Source organism: Amphibalanus amphitrite, unplaced genomic scaffold (assembly GCF_019059575.1).
Source record: "Amphibalanus amphitrite isolate SeventyFive unplaced genomic scaffold, NRLGWU_Aamphi_draft 000014F_arrow, whole genome shotgun sequence".
NCBI lineage: Eukaryota > Metazoa > Arthropoda > Thecostraca > Balanomorpha > Balanidae > Amphibalanus > Amphibalanus amphitrite.
Window position 1 is genome coordinate 1,785,367 of NW_024881510.1, and position 16,730 is coordinate 1,802,096.

General features: G+C 49.3%; 1 protein-coding gene across 5 annotated transcripts; it reads left to right on the forward strand.

Annotated features, from left to right (window-relative positions):
- The first annotated feature begins 372 nt into the window (after positions 1 to 372).
- LOC122384904 (protein transport protein SFT2-like) lies at positions 373 to 13,903 on the forward strand. 5 transcript variants are annotated; one of them, XM_043372745.1, is made up of 4 exons: positions 373 to 391; positions 5,129 to 5,371; positions 12,866 to 13,017; positions 13,443 to 13,903. In XM_043372745.1, the coding sequence occupies exons 2-4, from the start codon at positions 5,147 to 5,149 to the stop codon at positions 13,723 to 13,725; spliced, it is 660 nt and encodes a 219-aa protein (XP_043228680.1). In that variant the 5' UTR covers positions 373 to 391; positions 5,129 to 5,146; the 3' UTR covers positions 13,726 to 13,903. The 5 variants fall into 5 exon arrangements, with proteins under 5 accessions (XP_043228680.1, XP_043228671.1, XP_043228649.1 ...); XM_043372736.1 differs by having other exon boundaries at positions 377 to 471; XM_043372714.1 differs by lacking the exon at positions 373 to 391 and adding an exon at positions 409 to 449.
- The last annotated feature ends 2,827 nt before the right edge of the window (positions 13,904 to 16,730 follow it).

Here is a 16,730-nt window from a genome sequence, read left to right on the forward strand (position 1 = left end):
TTCAGTTTTGGATTTGTGATTTCTATGCAATGCTTCTAAATTCTATGAATTTGGAAGGCTGTAACAGTTGTGAAACTTTCATAAAAATACTGCCGCACAATCTCACCATTCTTATGACGTCTCACTGAACTCTATGACGTCTTCACCTTAAATGTCGCAAATGCGCAATATTACAAACTGCTCTCAAAGCTGTTCGCCTGCATCGTTGAGGCTTAATATTTCTGTGCTTCTCATTGGTGAATATACGCGAGCTTTGCTGTCGACCAATAAGAGCTGAGAAACGCCAGCAACCATATTCCATGTATAGCAGTTTAGGCAATGCCTGAAAAGTAATGAACACAAAAATGTACTGTTGTGCGTTTAGCTGTGGTTTGGCTGCATTTGTGCTGTTGTGCTGTGCTTTGGTTGTGATTTATTGGATTTATTGTAGTGTGTTGTAGGTATCGGTTGTGCGTTATCGAAGTTGAAGTGGTGAGAATTAATTACCATCTTTGTATAGCAAATTTCCAAATCCCTCAGATCAAGATTCCTGCTATCTGATAGCTCAATGAGAAACGGATTGATTTGAGTTATTTATTGCGGGATACCGTGGCATCCTGATCCAATACCTTCAGGCTTCATGACTGGCTTTTAAACCACTAAACAAAAAACTAAAACAACAAAAAATTTTGGTAGGTACCTATAGCTCTTGAAACTGCTCAGCCATGAATTAATGTAATCTTCACGAAGCAGTGTGTCTGGGGAGCATTCTGAGAGCTGTTCATGGACCCTGTGTGCGGTCGGACCGCACACAGCCTCCAAGCTCCGCCCACTACGTCCCTACGTCAGCCTTGCGTCACCGCACACAGCGACCGCTGTGGCCGGTCGGGACTGGCCACAGCGGACCGTCCACCGCACGCAGCCGTGACGTCAGAGCCGCCTACCCATCCCCTACCCCCACGCCTGCTGGACGTACCGCACACACCGCACGCAGCAGTGTGCGGTGCCCGTGAACACCCCTCTGGTCTGGTCTAGGGGTAAGTTCCTTGTCTCTAGATTTGGCCATCCGAGGTCGATTCCCAGGCAATGCACATGGCATTGCCGCTGCCTGACCCTTGGAACAGCGTGTGAGTTCTGGTTAGGACTTGGTCCACTGGACATAGTGCTTAACCCAAACCAATTAACCAGTAAAACACCTTTTGGGCGAAGAACGAGCGAGCGAGATAGTGAGCCCTGCACTTGCGGAAGGGCAAGAGGGTACTTCCAATGGGCTTGTGCAAAGCACTTTTCTAACCGGTCGCTAGTGGTGTGCCAAATGTGAACGTAATCGGCCCAGCCGTTCCTGAGATCTGGAAGCGGTATTCTGCATGTGTGCATGTGCAAACGGGGTCCAAAAACTGACTTTTGCTCGGCACCCTACTAACCGGTCCCCAACCGTGTACCAAATTTGAGCGCAATCGGCCCAGCCGTTCTCGAGATCTGGAAGTGCCCCCTGCACGTGCGCACGTGCAACGTGCAGTAGCACCCTAACCACAACACATGGGAATGCATTGCCTGGTGGGTGCCTACCTGTATGCCAAGTTTCAGCGAAATCGCCCCAGTAATTACCGAGTTATTGAAATGGGAACAAATTTGGCACCTCTTCTTTTTGTATTTTGCACGTGCAGTGGGGTCACTCACATAGATCAAGAGTATCCGACCTTTGATAGAAGGGATGCAGCTACCCTACAAAAATTACCGCAAGACAAGAAATGCGTTTCCCTGCACTTGGGTCGCCAATATGACAGGCAGGGGTATCACATGGGAGGCACCGAGCTCGTACAAGTTTTGGTGGAAAAGGATCTGGGGGTGCAGATGGACCACCAGCTGAAATTCCGAGAGCAAGCGGCGGCCGCCATCTTCAAGGCTTCTCACATGCTAGCAGTCATTCGGCGATCCTTCTGCGTCATCGACGAAACCACGTTGCCACTGCTCTTCCGGACAATGGTCCGCCCCCATCTGGAGTATGCCAACGCGGTCTGGGGGCCATTCAACAGAGCGGACCAGAAGGGGATTGAAAGGGTCCAAAGGAGAGCCACAAAGCTCGTCGCCAGCATCCGCGAACTCCCCTACGAGGCGAGGCTCCAGACACTTAACCTGCCGTCTCTCTACTACCGTCGTCGCCGCGGCGATATGATAACGGTCTACCAAGTGCTCCACGGGGGAGTTGACGTTGATGCGTCCAAGTTCTTTACGCGAGCAGCGACGTCCCGGACCCGTGGACACACATGGAAGCTTTCCAAGTCCAGGACCAACTCCAGAGTCAGACGAAACGCGTTCAGCGTTAGAGTCGTGAACGACTGGAATTCGCTGCCATCGACTGTTGTTGATGCGCCTTCAGTCGACTCATTCAAGGCCAGGCTCGACAGTCACTGGGCACGCTTCATGCACATGACTCACCCATACGACTGAAACATCACACAATACAGACAAACAGCTCGACAAGACCGGATCCCAAAGGCCAAGTGGCCTTTCTAAATTCCGCGATTTATAAGTATAAGTAAGTATAAGTATAAGACAATCGCCCAAGCGGCTACTGAGATATGAGCCTCTCAAAATCACTACTTTTGCAAAACAGCTTGAACACCCTTGACTTTTCACGTGGCACGTGCCACGACAGTCACTGAGATGTATCAAAAGTAGCCAATTACAGGGTAGAAGGGATGGGGCTACCCAGAAAAAAAGACCGCAGGCCAATCGGTCCAGTGGGTGCTGAGATATAAGCCTCTTAAAAGCGTTACAGGCCGGGCCGGGCCGGGCCGGGCCGCTCATACTGAGATTTTTCCCTTATATTGAAGACTTCGCTTCGCTCGCTGCGCTCGCTCGCTCGTAACCAACCAACGGAGCAGTGTAACCCCTCGTCAGGTATGGACAATGGACATTAATTATTCAATTTTAGTTTTCAAAAATTGGAAATTGGATATTTTGTGGACAAAATGACATGTCTGATAAATGAGCTGGGTAAAAATTTCTTATGACTGCTTAGGTACTTGCTTACTTATGAAGTACGGAATTTGGATAGGCCAGAGGCGTTTAGAAACCTTTCTAGTCGAGCTCCTCATGCACAGACTATTTGTCTGCATGAGGGATGTCATATGCAAGGTGTGCCCAGTAAGCACCAAGCTGGTTTTTGAATTGAGTTCAGGGTGTCGGAAGCGATGGCCGCTGGGAGCTGGTGGTAGGCTGTTTGAGACGATGATGCAGATGGAGAACACATTGGGCCGAATCCTGGAGACCGCTCGCAGCTTGGCTAGTCTCCACTGGTGTCCTCTTTTAGCAGGAGTTCTGTCGGCTGCCATCTCAAAGAAGCTGGAGGGTCCATGTCAAGTCCACCGCGGAGCAGCTGATAAACCGCGATCATATCTCCACGTATCCGTCTGTAGTACAGCGTTGGTAGTTCAAGCTGCAGCACTTTCAGTCGCTCTCGATACGAGATGTGTCGAAGATCGGGAACCAGCTTGGTCGCCCGCCTCTGCACCCGCTCTACCAGCCACTGGTCCGCCCGGCTGAAGGGACCCCACGCTAGATTTACGTACCATAAAGTGGGGCTATTTGAGACAGTGGGGCTATTTGAGACAGTATTTAAACTCGATATAAAATGAAGATCGTTTGATTTTTGTGTGATATCTTTGCTCAGGGAGGTGTGGAATCGAGCAGTATGCCAGTAAATCGCCTGGGCAAAAAATTAAGCATACATTTTAAGTGGTTTTTATTTTATAGCTATTTTAAATACTGTCTCAAATAGCCCCACTGTCTCAAATAGCCCCACTGTCTCAAATAGCCCCACCTTACGGTACTCAAGGTGGGGTCAGACAAGGGCCTTGAGGAGCAAGGGGAGGGTTGATTTGTCGAGCAGGTGGAAGGACCGATGAATCACTGCAATCACTTGTGTTGCCTTCCTTACGGCTGCAGCAGCATGCTTCCGGAATTTGAGTTGGGTACTGGGTAGTGGCCTGGGTATCCATGAGAACGCCAAGGTCTCTCTCGACCTCTGACTCCGCGACTGTTGTTCCCCCATCCGGTATGTGGTACCGGTTGCCTCCGCCAATGTGGAGCACCTTGCACTTTCCAGGGTTGAATGACAGCTGCCACCTGTCCGCCCAGTGAAGTGCCGCGTTCAGGTCCTCCTGCAGGGATGCCGAGTCGGACAGATAGTAGATAGGTCGGTAGGGTTTGCTGTCGTTGGCGAATATCTTTATCCCGCAGTGTAGTGGCTCCGGCAGGTCGTTCACGTACAGCGTGAAGAGCAGTGGAGCAAGGACTGAACCCTGTGGAACACTACTTGGTACAGGAGCCCAGTCTGACTTGCTGCTTCTAACAGTGACTCGCTGCTTCCGTCCTTTCAAGAATGCGCCGATCCATCTCAGAATCTTGCCTCCGATGTCGTGAGGTTCTACTTTCCTCAGCAGCCGTCTAGGTGGGACTGTGTTGAGCGCCTTGGCCAGGCGAAGGTCTGGGTATATGACGTCGACAGGTCGGTTGCTCTCAAGCATGCTGTTCCATTCTTCTATCGTTAGCATCAGCTGAGTAGAGCAGGACCTCCCTGGACGAAAACCGTGTTGGGCGTCGTTGATCAGGTTTTCCGACTTGAGGACTCTGGACCCAAAATAAAATAAGACAATACCTATTTGTATTGTCACGAACCATATATCGACCTAGATGTTCATCCATACGATCGCTTTCCCTAAAAACTTACAATATAAACAGCAATGTCCAAACCTAACCTAACCTCATCTAACGCAACCTCACCTGACCGGAGGCGAGGAGTTCGAATGTACCTAACTTATAAATATTTTGTGTAAAAATTTTCTTGAGTATCGATGAATTGTGACTTCTTAAAGCTAAGAAGGATGATTCTTTCCTTTTTGTTTCTGTTTTGTTAATTAATTGCAATTATTATAGGGTAATAAAGGTGTGTATAGCTAAGCTGAGCCTTATGATGTAGGTACAGTTATTTATTCCCAATACATACTTACGTCAATAATTTGATTTAGGGTTTCTGCATTTACCTAAGTCTAATGCATTAACAATTAAAACCACAAAATGATGAAATTGTATGGAGAGATTGAGATTTATTTGCTTGGATGTCTACATGAGCCTTTTATTTCAGATATAAAACTGATTTGCAATGCCTTCTGGTGCAAGTAAGGATTCCCTTAAGGAGTATGTGAAGTCGATTGCTGCTCCTGGGACAAATACAGCAAATATATTTGGCCTTAAAACATGGATGTCCTCATCTCGTGGCGAGGCAGTTGCACCGCTGATGGAGAACGAGGACAACTTTGAGGATCCAAGCCAGGCATCCAGCAATGCTTCCTGGTTTGGCAGTGACACATCCAACTTCTTAGGCCTGGTGAGCTTTGTTACACACTTCAGCTTAACCCGCGCCCCATTGGGCTATTGGTGGACCCTACTACCCGTTGGGGGGGGGGGGGGGGGTGGTGGGTCGCCCCTCTAAGATCTCGGAAAGTTACCGACCGATTTGGAAAATTCAAGCGGCGTTTAATAGCGCCACCGGGGAGCTATGTTGTGACCAACTTTTGTTGATCTAGGTGCAACCGATGACGTCACAGGTCAGGTCAAAAATCGCATTTTTCACCGATTACGGGCCTTCTAAGGAATCCGTTGTAACATCGAATAAAAGGCATGTAATCATCGATGCAGCGTTGGTCGCCTAATACATATGTTGCTTAGGAGGTCACTGATGCCAGGTCAGGTCACAGAGGTCAGGTCACAACGGGTCACAATATGGACCCAACTATATTGGGGTCGTGTAATGCGTCGTTTATGGGCAATTTTACATTTGAAATTCAATGATGCAGGTTAGACGACCATTAGGGACGTTTTAGGTTTCGTTCTTATGGAGGTCAGGTCAAGTCAAGGTCAGGTAAAAAAAGATCACATTTCAAAGTTGATATTTTACAGAAAAAGGCATCTATTCGATGCAGCTCGTCACGGGGAATCCAATGCTGATCTTCTTTTTACCTTGCGTGTTCTATAACCAGAGCCTATTTTAAGGGAATTTGACTGGGGGGGCAACCTGGAAAATTGTCTCTAATAATCCATCAACCCTCGCCCGTATTGGTATTTTCCAGCTGCGAACGTATATGGGGGGGGGGGGGTCCGTTGGACCTTCCCCCTTGCCGTTTCGACCCTGCTCGAGCTAGAGCTTCGTGGAAAAAACGACCGTGTTGCCCGTGATGACAGGAAGCCGATGATACCCAATTTTAACCCTCGCCGACCCTCGCCGACACGGGGGGGGGGGGGGTTGATGCAACCCCCCTAAGGTTTTTTCGCGAATAACTCGCGTAAAAAGCTGCCGATTGCAACGAAACTTTCAGTACCCTCGCATTTATCAATTTTACACCTACCCTGAAAATTTCATGACCCTGACCCAACTGACCTTTGACCTGTGACCTACTTTCCGAGACCATGTTTGGCCGGAATAACGATTCGGCGTATGTCGACTCGCATTAGCCGCGCTTTTGCAAGCTTTTCGTGCTTTCAAACGTTCAAACATGTGATTTGATGTCGCTCCCATGCATTAGGGTGGATGTCAAGGTCACCTGAAGGTCAGGTCAGGTCAGTGACCTTTGATGACCTCGGTTCACTTTTTCGAGTTTTACATGTTTCTAGGCCAGTTTTTGGAGCTGAATTCGAATTTAGCAACCCGATGAACATTTACGAAGCCTAGTTTTAGTGCCTTTATAACATGTTACGAAGCTGTCAGAGGCGGTTGACACCTACTAGGAATACCCGGCAGGACCCCTACTGGTTGACCTGACCTGACCTGACCCGACCTGGACTAAATGCATGAAGACATCATCTGTGATCAAAACTCACATGATATCATTCGGATCAGCACCCCGAAAAACCCCATAGCAGCCACACTTTACGACGTTCTAACAGGTCCCGATTTTCGGGTCATTGACCTGACCTGGAAGGTCACCCGATGACCTAGAACATTAAAATTAGATATCATCGGCTTCCTCTCGTGACGGGCAGCACGCTCGTTTTTTCCGCGAAGCTCTAGCTCGATCAGGGGCCAAGCGCGAGGGGGGACGTACCAACCCCCCGCCGTCGAAGGACGCAAAATGGCCTGTGCCGGCGAGTGTTAAGGTCCTAGGTCGTCATCACTTGACCTTCCAGGTCAGGTCAATGACCCAAAAGTCGGGAAAATCGAGACCTGTTAGAGCATCGTAAAGGGTGGCTGCTATGTTTTTTCGGGGTGATGATCACGAATATCATGTTAGTTATGATTATAGATGATGTCTTCATGCATTTAGGCCAGGTCGGGTCAGGTCAGGTCAGGTCAACCAGTAAGGGTTTTGCCGGGTGTTCGTAGTAGGTGGCAACCGCCTCTGACAGCCTCGTAACATGTTACGAAGGCACCAAAACTACTTCGCAAACGGTCAAATGGTTGCTAAATTCGAATTTAGCTCCAAAAACTAGCCTAGAATCTTACAGAACTCGAAAATGTGAACCGAGGTCATCAAAGGTAAATGACCTGACCTGACCTTCCGGTGACCTTGACACCCACCCTAATGCATGGGAGCAACATCATATCCCATGTTTGAACGTTTGAAACCACGAAAAGACTGCAAACGAGCGGCTAATGCGAGGCGACATACGCCGAATCGCGATCCCGGCCAAACATGGTGCCATGGTGCTAGGCCGCCGCGCCGGTGCATCTGAAAGAACTGTGGGTGCCCCTGACAAGCCTGAAGTTCCAACGACAGGCCCGTGGTGCCCCTGACAGGCCCATGATGCCCTTGCGAGGCCGTTGGTGTCCCTGCTAGGCCGGTGGTGCCTCTGCTAGGCCGCTGGTGCCCCTGGGCCCTGAGAGGACTGTGGTGCTCCTGACAAGCCTGGAGTGTCCCCGACAGGCACGTGGTGCCACTTACAGGCCCAAGATGTCCCTGCGAGGCCGGTGGTGCCCCTGCCAGGCATGTGGTGTCCCTGCTAGGCCTCTGGTTCCCCTGACAGGCCTGTGGTGTCCCTTGGCCCTGACAAGCTTGAGGTGCCCCCGACAGGCCCGTGGTGTCGCTGACAGGTCCGTGGTGCCCTTGCTAGGCCTGTGGTGCCTCTGGCAGGCCTGTGGTGCCCCTGGCGGGCCTGTGGTGGTATCCCTGACAGGCCCAAGGTGGCGCCCCTGCGAGGCCGGTGGGGCCTCTGGCAGGTCTGTGGTGCCCCTGGCAGACCTATGGTGCTCTTCCTAGGTCGATGGTGCTCCCAACAGGTCTGTGGTGCCCCTGACAGGCCGGTGGTGCCCCAGGCAGGCCTGTGGTGTCCCCGGGCCAAAGGGGGCGGGGGTCATAACCCATGTGACCCACCATTGGATCCACCACTGGTCATTACTTGCAGACTGACTCATTTGACATCCATTGCAAAACAAGTCACAGTTGTATGTTTGTCACCGTGTTCCTTTATGCCCATTTTTATAGTGGGCACATCTCGACGACTGGGGGGGGGGGCAATTCTGTTGAGTGCGGGGGCATTTGCCCCCCCCCCCCCCCCAGTTAACATGTTAAAATAGGCCCTGTCTATAACGGCGAAAAATTGAGTTTGAAAATTCACTTAATAAATTTTTAGTTTTTTTTTTTTCGCCATAACTGCCAAAAATGAGGCCATCGAGCTCAAATTTGGCATGTGAAGAGCAAATCAATAGTTCTATTACATATTTTCCAGTTTTCGTTTTTTTCAAAACTTTGATTTTTTTGGATATCCCAAAAATTACTTTTTTAGTTTGGGGATCTTTTTTTTTAAATCAGAGATAGCAGTTCTGTAGCCCTCTGATTTCTACACCTTTTTATTTTTTCCCCTATCCCCAAAACTGTAGGCGTGACAGCTCTTCCCGCAAAACCTTCTTGGCAGAACATGACGTCACTTAACGTCATTAACGGCCAACCGTTAATAGCCTCTGGAAATTTTTGGTCACTAGGTGTAAAATTGATGCCCGGAGGGATCCTGAAATTGTTTCGTGGTGACAGTGGCGCAGCCAGGGGGGGTGAAAGGGGTGAGATCTCACCCCCGTGTCTTATCCTGGGGGCCCACCGTCAATTCGAACTGTAACGTTATGCAGCCTGACACTTTTTTATCATAATGTCAAGGTCCGTCATAGGACTGAAAAACAGTTTTCAGGCCTGATAGCCCCCCCCCCTTTAGGATTTATAGTCCCATTTTATGATTTAAGAGGGTACATCCAAGACCCGATTGAACTAATCCAAGGCCTAGGAGGGCCCGTTCGATGGCATGAGAGGGCCAGTTCAGGCCTGAGAGCGCCCAGTTGAGGTCTGTGAGGGCCCATTTCAGGCCTGAAGGGGCCATTTGAAGCTTGAGAGGGCCCATTTCAGGCCCTAGAGGGCCTGTTTGAGGCCTGAGAGGGGCCCATTTCAGGCCTGAGAGGGCCCAGTTGATGCCTGTGAGGGCCCATTTCAGGCCTGAAGGGGTCCATTTCAGGCCCTAGAGGGCATGTTTGAGGCCTGATAGGGCCCATTTCAGGCCTGAGAGGGGCCCATTTCAGGCCTGAGGGGGCCCATTTCAAGCTTGAGAAGGCCCATTTCATGCCCTAGAGGGCCTGTTTGGGGCTAAAGAGGGTCCGTTTGAGGCCAGAGAGGGCCAGTTTGGGGGCTGAGAGGGGCCCATTTCAGGCACCATTTCAGACCTGAGAGGGCCCAGTTACGGTATGAGGGGGCCCTTTTTCGACATTTCCGGGCTGAGGGGGCCCATTTCAGGTCTGAGAGGGCTAATGTCAGGCCTGAGAGGGCCCATTTCAGGCCCTAGAGGACCTATTTGAGGCCTGAGAGGGGCCCATTTCAGGTCTGAGAGGGCTAATGTCAGGCCTGAGAAGGCCCATTTCAGGCCCTAGAGGACCTATTTGAGGCCAGAGAGGGGCCCATTTCAGGCCTGAGAGGGCCCATTTGATGCTGTGAGGGCCCATTTTAGGCCTGAAGGGGTCCATTTCAGGCCCTAGAGGGCATGTTTGAGGCCTGATAGGGCCCATTTCAGGCCTGAGAGGGGCCCATTTCAGGCCTGAGGGGGCCATTTCAAGCTTGAGAGGGCCCATTTCATGCCCTAGAGGGCCTGTTTGAGGCTAGAGAGGGCCCGTTTGAGGCCAGAGAGGGCCCGTTTGAGGCCAGAGAGGGCCCGTTTGAGGGCTGAGAGGGGCCCATTTCAGGCATAAGAGGCACCATTTCAGACCTGAGAGGGCCCACTTACGGTATGAGGGGGGCCTTTTTCGACCTGATAGGGACCATTTCCGGGCTGACGGGGCCCATTTCAGGTCTGAGAGGGCCAATTTCAGGTCTGAGAGGGCTAATGTCAGGCCTGAGAGGGCCCATTTCAGGCCCTAGAGGACCTAGCTGAGGCCTGAGAGGGGCCCATTTGAGGTCTGAGAGGGCTAATGTCAGGCCTGAGAGGGCCCATTTCAGGCCCTAGAGGACCTATTTGAGGCCTGAGAGTCTACTTCAGGCCTGAGAAGGGCCCATTTCAGGTCTGAGAGGGCCAGTTCAGGCCTGAGAAGACATCCCAGGAATGAAAGGATCATCCTATGTGTGGGAGGGTCCGTACTCCGTGCCTGGTCTGGGTCTGAGAGGGCCTATCCCAATCCTGGTTGAGCCGATATCATGTTTGATATAGGTCAACTCACCACATGTATATTGATGGCCCAGTTCATGTCTAATGGGCCCATCAGGAAGCCTACCCCAAGCGTGAGGGGGCCCATAGAGGTTTTTGAGGCTCATGGAGGTCAGAAGCGTCTGAACACCTTCAATTAGGGGGGGGGGGGGCACTGCCGACTTTTGGTCCCATTCTTTCCATGCAACGCCCATGGGGCTAATGTTAAAATGCCAAAATCAAAGGGGGGCACGGTGCCCCGGTGCCCTCCCCGTTCCGCCGCTTATGATGGAGGTCCCGCAGTACGATATGTCAGCCTCTGAGAAAGCCATGCAGGGCCCTGCCAAGCCGACATCTGAAAATCTTCTCCTCATGCCTGTGCCTGCCTCGCCGCCCGGCCCCACCCCGACGTCTAGGGCTTTGACGCCTAGGTATTTATCAGGACCCCACACCGGTCCATGATGGCTCCAAACTGACACCTGAGGCTCCTGCGCCGGCTTTTGAGGGGCCCACCGACCTCTGATAGCCACCACGCAGGCCTCAAAAGACCATGTAGATTGTCGATATCTAAACCCCGAAGTCTTGGAAGGCCTGTGCTCTATGCAGATTCTTGAGGGCTTTACGTGGGCTTGTAAATAACCCTAACTGGCTCTAGCCTAGCTCGACCGCGACCCGCAGAGCAGGGCCCCAAGCTTTCCAGTTTTACGCCCCTGAGGGGTGTTTGAATATCCCCTTCTAACCTGACTCCAGGGTCACGTAGCGACAAGTGCGGCGGTAGGCGGCTTTCTCAAGAGCGTCGAAAATCATGGAGAAATTGCTTCAGTCATATTGCAGTTCAGACCAAAGCACACGTCATCATGTTCATCGAAGGAAAAGTTTCGCCTATTTCGACACTCGAGGACATAAAAAGCTATAGCGCGCTGAAAGTGGGTTCGATAGGGATCGATCTCTAACTCGTGCAATCAGCCATGGGGGGGGGGGGGAGGGGCGCATCGGCCAAACCCGATCATAATTTAAGACGGCTAGAAAGACGAGCAAAGCAACGGATAGCTATAGGATGCTTCAGAATCGTAGAGGTCATTTTTCGATTAGGTCATCGCTGAGATCATTGAAGATGAAATTATGATAAAATTATGATTAACACAAAGACAAGATTACGACGAATTTTTCTTTATATTTTTCACAAATAACCGTATAACTCGTGAACCAAAGAGCTAGAGCTTTGCGGAACAACTCATTCGATAGGCCTTTCAAAACGCTTTCGCTTTTAAGATTTGACCTCAATGCCTCATGTCAATGGTTTGGCAACAGAGCAGAGGGTAAAACCGGCAAAACCATCTAAATAGTCGCATTTTACCAAAACAGTTTTGCTAAGAATTTTTGCAAGGTCTTTGGTGAGAGAAACTATGAGACATTTACTTAATCATCATTCTCTTGTTAACATGCATCGAATGAGCTACCTATAATTTCACATAAAAAGTTCAACTTTAAAATGTGACCGCAGATCAAGGTCATGCCCTTACTTGAGAAGTTCATGATGGTCATCAACCGATCCGTATGGATGATTAACACCTTCAAGACAATATCATAACTCTACCTCCTCTCCTATATGAAAAGTAACAGTCGAAAAACTGATGTTGAGCTTTTTTAAAAGCCTTTTGACCTAGCCCGACCCTTTGAGTGGCCGCTGGCCATCAATTGCACGCTGTCCATCAAATATGGGCAGAATGGTCGTGTTTCTATAAATATGCTGTTGTTTTTTTACGTGCCTCTTCAGATCAAGAGATATTTGTCCTTTTCCCCGATTTGACTGGTAATGATGACAATGATCTGAACTTTCGTTGTTGGTAAGGGGCCCCCATTTGGTTGAGGGGGGCCCACTTTGCTGGGGGGCCCATCGCGAACGTCTCTCACCCCCGTCGCCAGAGTTCTGGCTGCGCCACTGCGTGGTGATATCTGCTATACTTTGGGAGATATCGACTGAACAGGAGAGGGGGCGGGGCGTTTCGCCCCCCCCCCCCCAACCGGTTAAAGTAATTAGAAAATGAAAAAAAAATTGAAAAAGGCTCTAAGTTCTCCAGGATTCGCTTTCATTAATTCATGTGCTTCCTTACGCTACCATGTGTTCCATGAAGTGTTTCTTATCTGTTGCCTCATGTGCGCCTTATGCACCTAAGGAAGTGCTCCTGCTGTTTATGTTCTCATTTGAGCGGTGTTTTTCTTTGTTCGGCAGAGTCGGAAACAGCGAGTGATTGGTTTCATGACCTGCCTGTGTCTGGGCTCAATCTGCTTCACCGTGGCGGGTTTCACCATTCCCTTCATCGCCTTCAAGGCCAGGAAGTTTGCCACCCTTTTCACGCTCGGGAGCTTCTTCTGTATGTCCAGGTGAGGACAGAGGAGGGCATGACAAATAATTGGGGGTTTTGCAATGTCGAAATGGCTGACTTGGGAATGATTTATTGCAAAGTGGATTTCTTGAAACATAATTCATCACCTATTTTTACCGACTTTGTGAAAAGGGGCTCACCCAAGCTCAACAGCTGTTGGCGTTTTTAGTCTTTGACGCATCAGGGCTACTGTTTGATTTGGCGTGCTCTAGCCCCACCATTCGTATATTTTTATGCGATGAATTTTTATCTGCATTCTCTTTTTGGAGCATGATTTCTACGTTTACTCTGTTTTGTTGATATGGTTTTGAGCATAACGAATCATACTTATTTATCTAGTTATTTTGGAGCGACTGTGTATTTCCTGTTGCGCTGTCCCGGAGCCGTGTGTGACGTGGGCCGGCGCCATGTCTGCTCGGTCAGTTTCTCGCTGCTGTGGGGCCCCTGGGCGCACCTGAAGCACGTCTGCTCGCGGGAGCGGCTGCCATTCACCTCTGTCTACGTGGCGTCGCTGGCGGCCACGCTCTACTGCTCGCTGCACCTACACAGCACGGCACTGACGGTGGTGTGCGCGCTCTGCCAGCTGGTGGCACTCGTCTGGTTCGTAGCCTGCCACATCCCCGGCGGAGAGCGCGGCCTGCGCTTCTTCTCGACACTGTGCTCGTCGGCGGTGCGCTCCACGGCGTCCCGGACACTCCCGGTGTGAGACGGCGAGACCGGTGGAGGGCTGTCGACTGTTTCCTAGGGTATATTGTGTATGTTGGGCGGGAAGTGGCCGCTCGGCCAGGCAGCTTGTGATCGTGTGTGTCGGTACGCCGGCCGGAAGACACCCCTTCGTGTGATCGAGCTGTTATTTATGTTCATTGTTCATGCTTGTCTCGTCATTGTATGCCAATTTGGGGTTGATGTTGGTGAGGTGGAATATTGCTCGATAAAGGTCGGGACACCAGTTTTTTTTTGCAAGCCTTCATTCCATGATGAAATGCTAGATCTTCCTCGTAACGTTTTGGGGACTTGGGGAGTTTGTTTGAATTAGAAAACAATATGAGCTACGAATGTCCAATATCGGACGTGGAGAAGATTGGGTTATCAGGGGCGTTCCACGACAAATCGACAAATAAAAAGTTAAATTTGCACCCTCATATTTTATTCTTCGTTGAAAACTGGTGTAAGGGGTTGTGATGGGCGGGGAAGCCAGCTGTGGCAAGGATTTTTTTCTTCGAACAACGGTTTCCGAGATATAGCCTCAGGCAATTCCTGGAGTTCACGCTGCAGCCCTATGTTTGGCGGCCTATAACTCAGAAGCTATTGGTTTTTTACGATAAAAACTTTATATGGTTCAACTCATTATCAACCAACAAACATTTTGGCTATCTCGGATTTTCAATTTTTGAAAATTTTGATCACGTGACCTTTTGTCCTATTTTTCGAAGAGTGACCTTGATATTTTCCCCACTGAAAGTTGCAATTTTGTTTGATGACGATTAAAGCCTTATCGATTGTCATTCATATGCGATAATAAAAAAAGTGGTTATCGCCCTGCGTTGACCTCAGGTCAGGTCATTTTTATGACCTGTCCATTATTACGAGCGGGAGCGACAGCGAGATCTCGAGAATAAAGCAAGATAGCGACAAGCGGTAAACGGTTAAGGGTACACACGGATAAGGTCTATAATTTTTACAAAGGTCATTTTCAGGTCAGGTCAACGATGACGTCACAGGAGCTAAAAGGAAGTCAAAATAGCGGCACTATACATATATATGAAGTTTTTCTCGAATAACTTTCAAGGAATCCCAGCTACGAACAAACTAATAGCACCATCGTGATCCTCTCGTCGATCCGCATCGAAACATATGTATGTTGACCTCGAAAGGTCGAAAGGTCAAAAGTTGACCTTAGATCACGTGACCTAAGATCAACTTTTGACCTTTCGACCTTTCGAGGTCAACATACATATGTTTCGATGCGGATCGACGAGAGGATCACGATGGTGCTATTAGTTTGTTCCTAGCTGGGATACCTTGAAAGTTATTCGAGAAAAACTTCATATTATGCATAGTGCCGCTATTTTGACTTCCTTTTAGCTCCTGTGACGTCATCTTTGACCTGACCTGAAAATGACCTCAGTAAAAATTATAGACCTTATCCGTGTGTACCCTTTACCGTTTACCGCTTGTCGCTATCTTGCTTTATTCTCGAGATCTCGCTGTCGCTCCCGCTCGTAATAATGGACAGATCATAAAAATGACCTGACCTGAGGTCAACGCAGGGCGATAACCACTTTTTTTACTATCGCATATGAATGAAAATTGATAAGGCTTTAATCGTCATCAGACAAAATTGCAACTTTCAGTGGGGAAAATATCAAGGTCACTCTTCGAAAAATAGGACAAAAGGTCACGTGATCAAAATTTTCAAAAATTGAGAATCCGAGATAGCCAAAATGTTTGTTGGTTGATTGTGAGTTGAACCATATGAAGTTTTTATCGTAAAAAAACAATAGTTTCTGAGTTATAGGCCGCCAAACATAGGGCTGCAGCGCGAACTCCAAGAATTGCCCGAGGCTATATCTCGGAAACCGTTGTTCGAAGAAAAAAATCCTTGCCACAGCTGGCTTCCCCGCCCATCACAACCCATTAGACCAATTTTAAGCAAAAAATAAAACATGAGGGTGCAGGGCACTTGTCGATTTGTCGTGGAACGCCCCATCAGTTAAAAAAAAAACTTTGGACAAAACCGTTTTGGTTTCGACCACCACTGGGTTCTGTTCACTGTGATCGTTATAAATCCATACGAATGTATTCAAACAGCTGACGATTGTTGCAGCCATCTGCTTACTTGACCATCGAGTTTTGAGATGATGAGGGCCGAGCTCGCCTGACCTGCGCATGCATCTCAAACCTCGTCTCAAATACTTTGTGTTTTGCTTTGGACAAGTCCGCTTTTACCAGGTTTCGAGAATTTCTATCTTATTAGCCGCCATGAGCTCGCTTGAGAGCTCAGGTAATCACGTATCTCTTTTCAACATCGTGATTCGCAGTGTTTGCTTTTGCAGAGCTGAGAACTTTGGCAATCTCCATCCCAGCATCCTATCGGCTTTGCATGTGTTTGGCTTCACAATGGGTGTTCTGCTGTTTTGATGGCTTTGATGAGAGTGCAATGCGCGCTGATGTTTTAATGTTATATTTAAATACACTGCGTGTGATGTTTGTCGGAACCTTTTCAGACGTGGGTGGTGGCTGGGCGACCTATCCGGTATCAACACGTAGGAGACTCAACAACGAAAATAACGGATGAATGTTCTTTAACCCGTCAACTGCAAAGGCAGCGCCCGCACGACATCGCGTTCACAGACCCGGCTTGACCAATCGTACGTTTCTCCGTCGGACCGACAGTAGGAAGAGGATGAGCAGCGAGTATAGGTTGTGACGTGGCACTACTGCTGCCCGCCACTCAGCTCATCCCGAGGGACAGGTCTCCGGGCCGGACGCGCTAACAGTCATCATAAGAGCTAATACACCACTAGGTCTTTCTGCAAGATGCTGAGTTCCATTGACTGTTGAGCCCAGATTACAAACACGACCAAGGAACACTAGAATAAGACGGACGCCAACTAAATCCTAGAGGGAGCTGCACCATCAAAGCGCGCTGACGCTGCCATTTCATTTATGGTTGCATTTTTATTTGTACTGCGTTCATCAGACATTGCA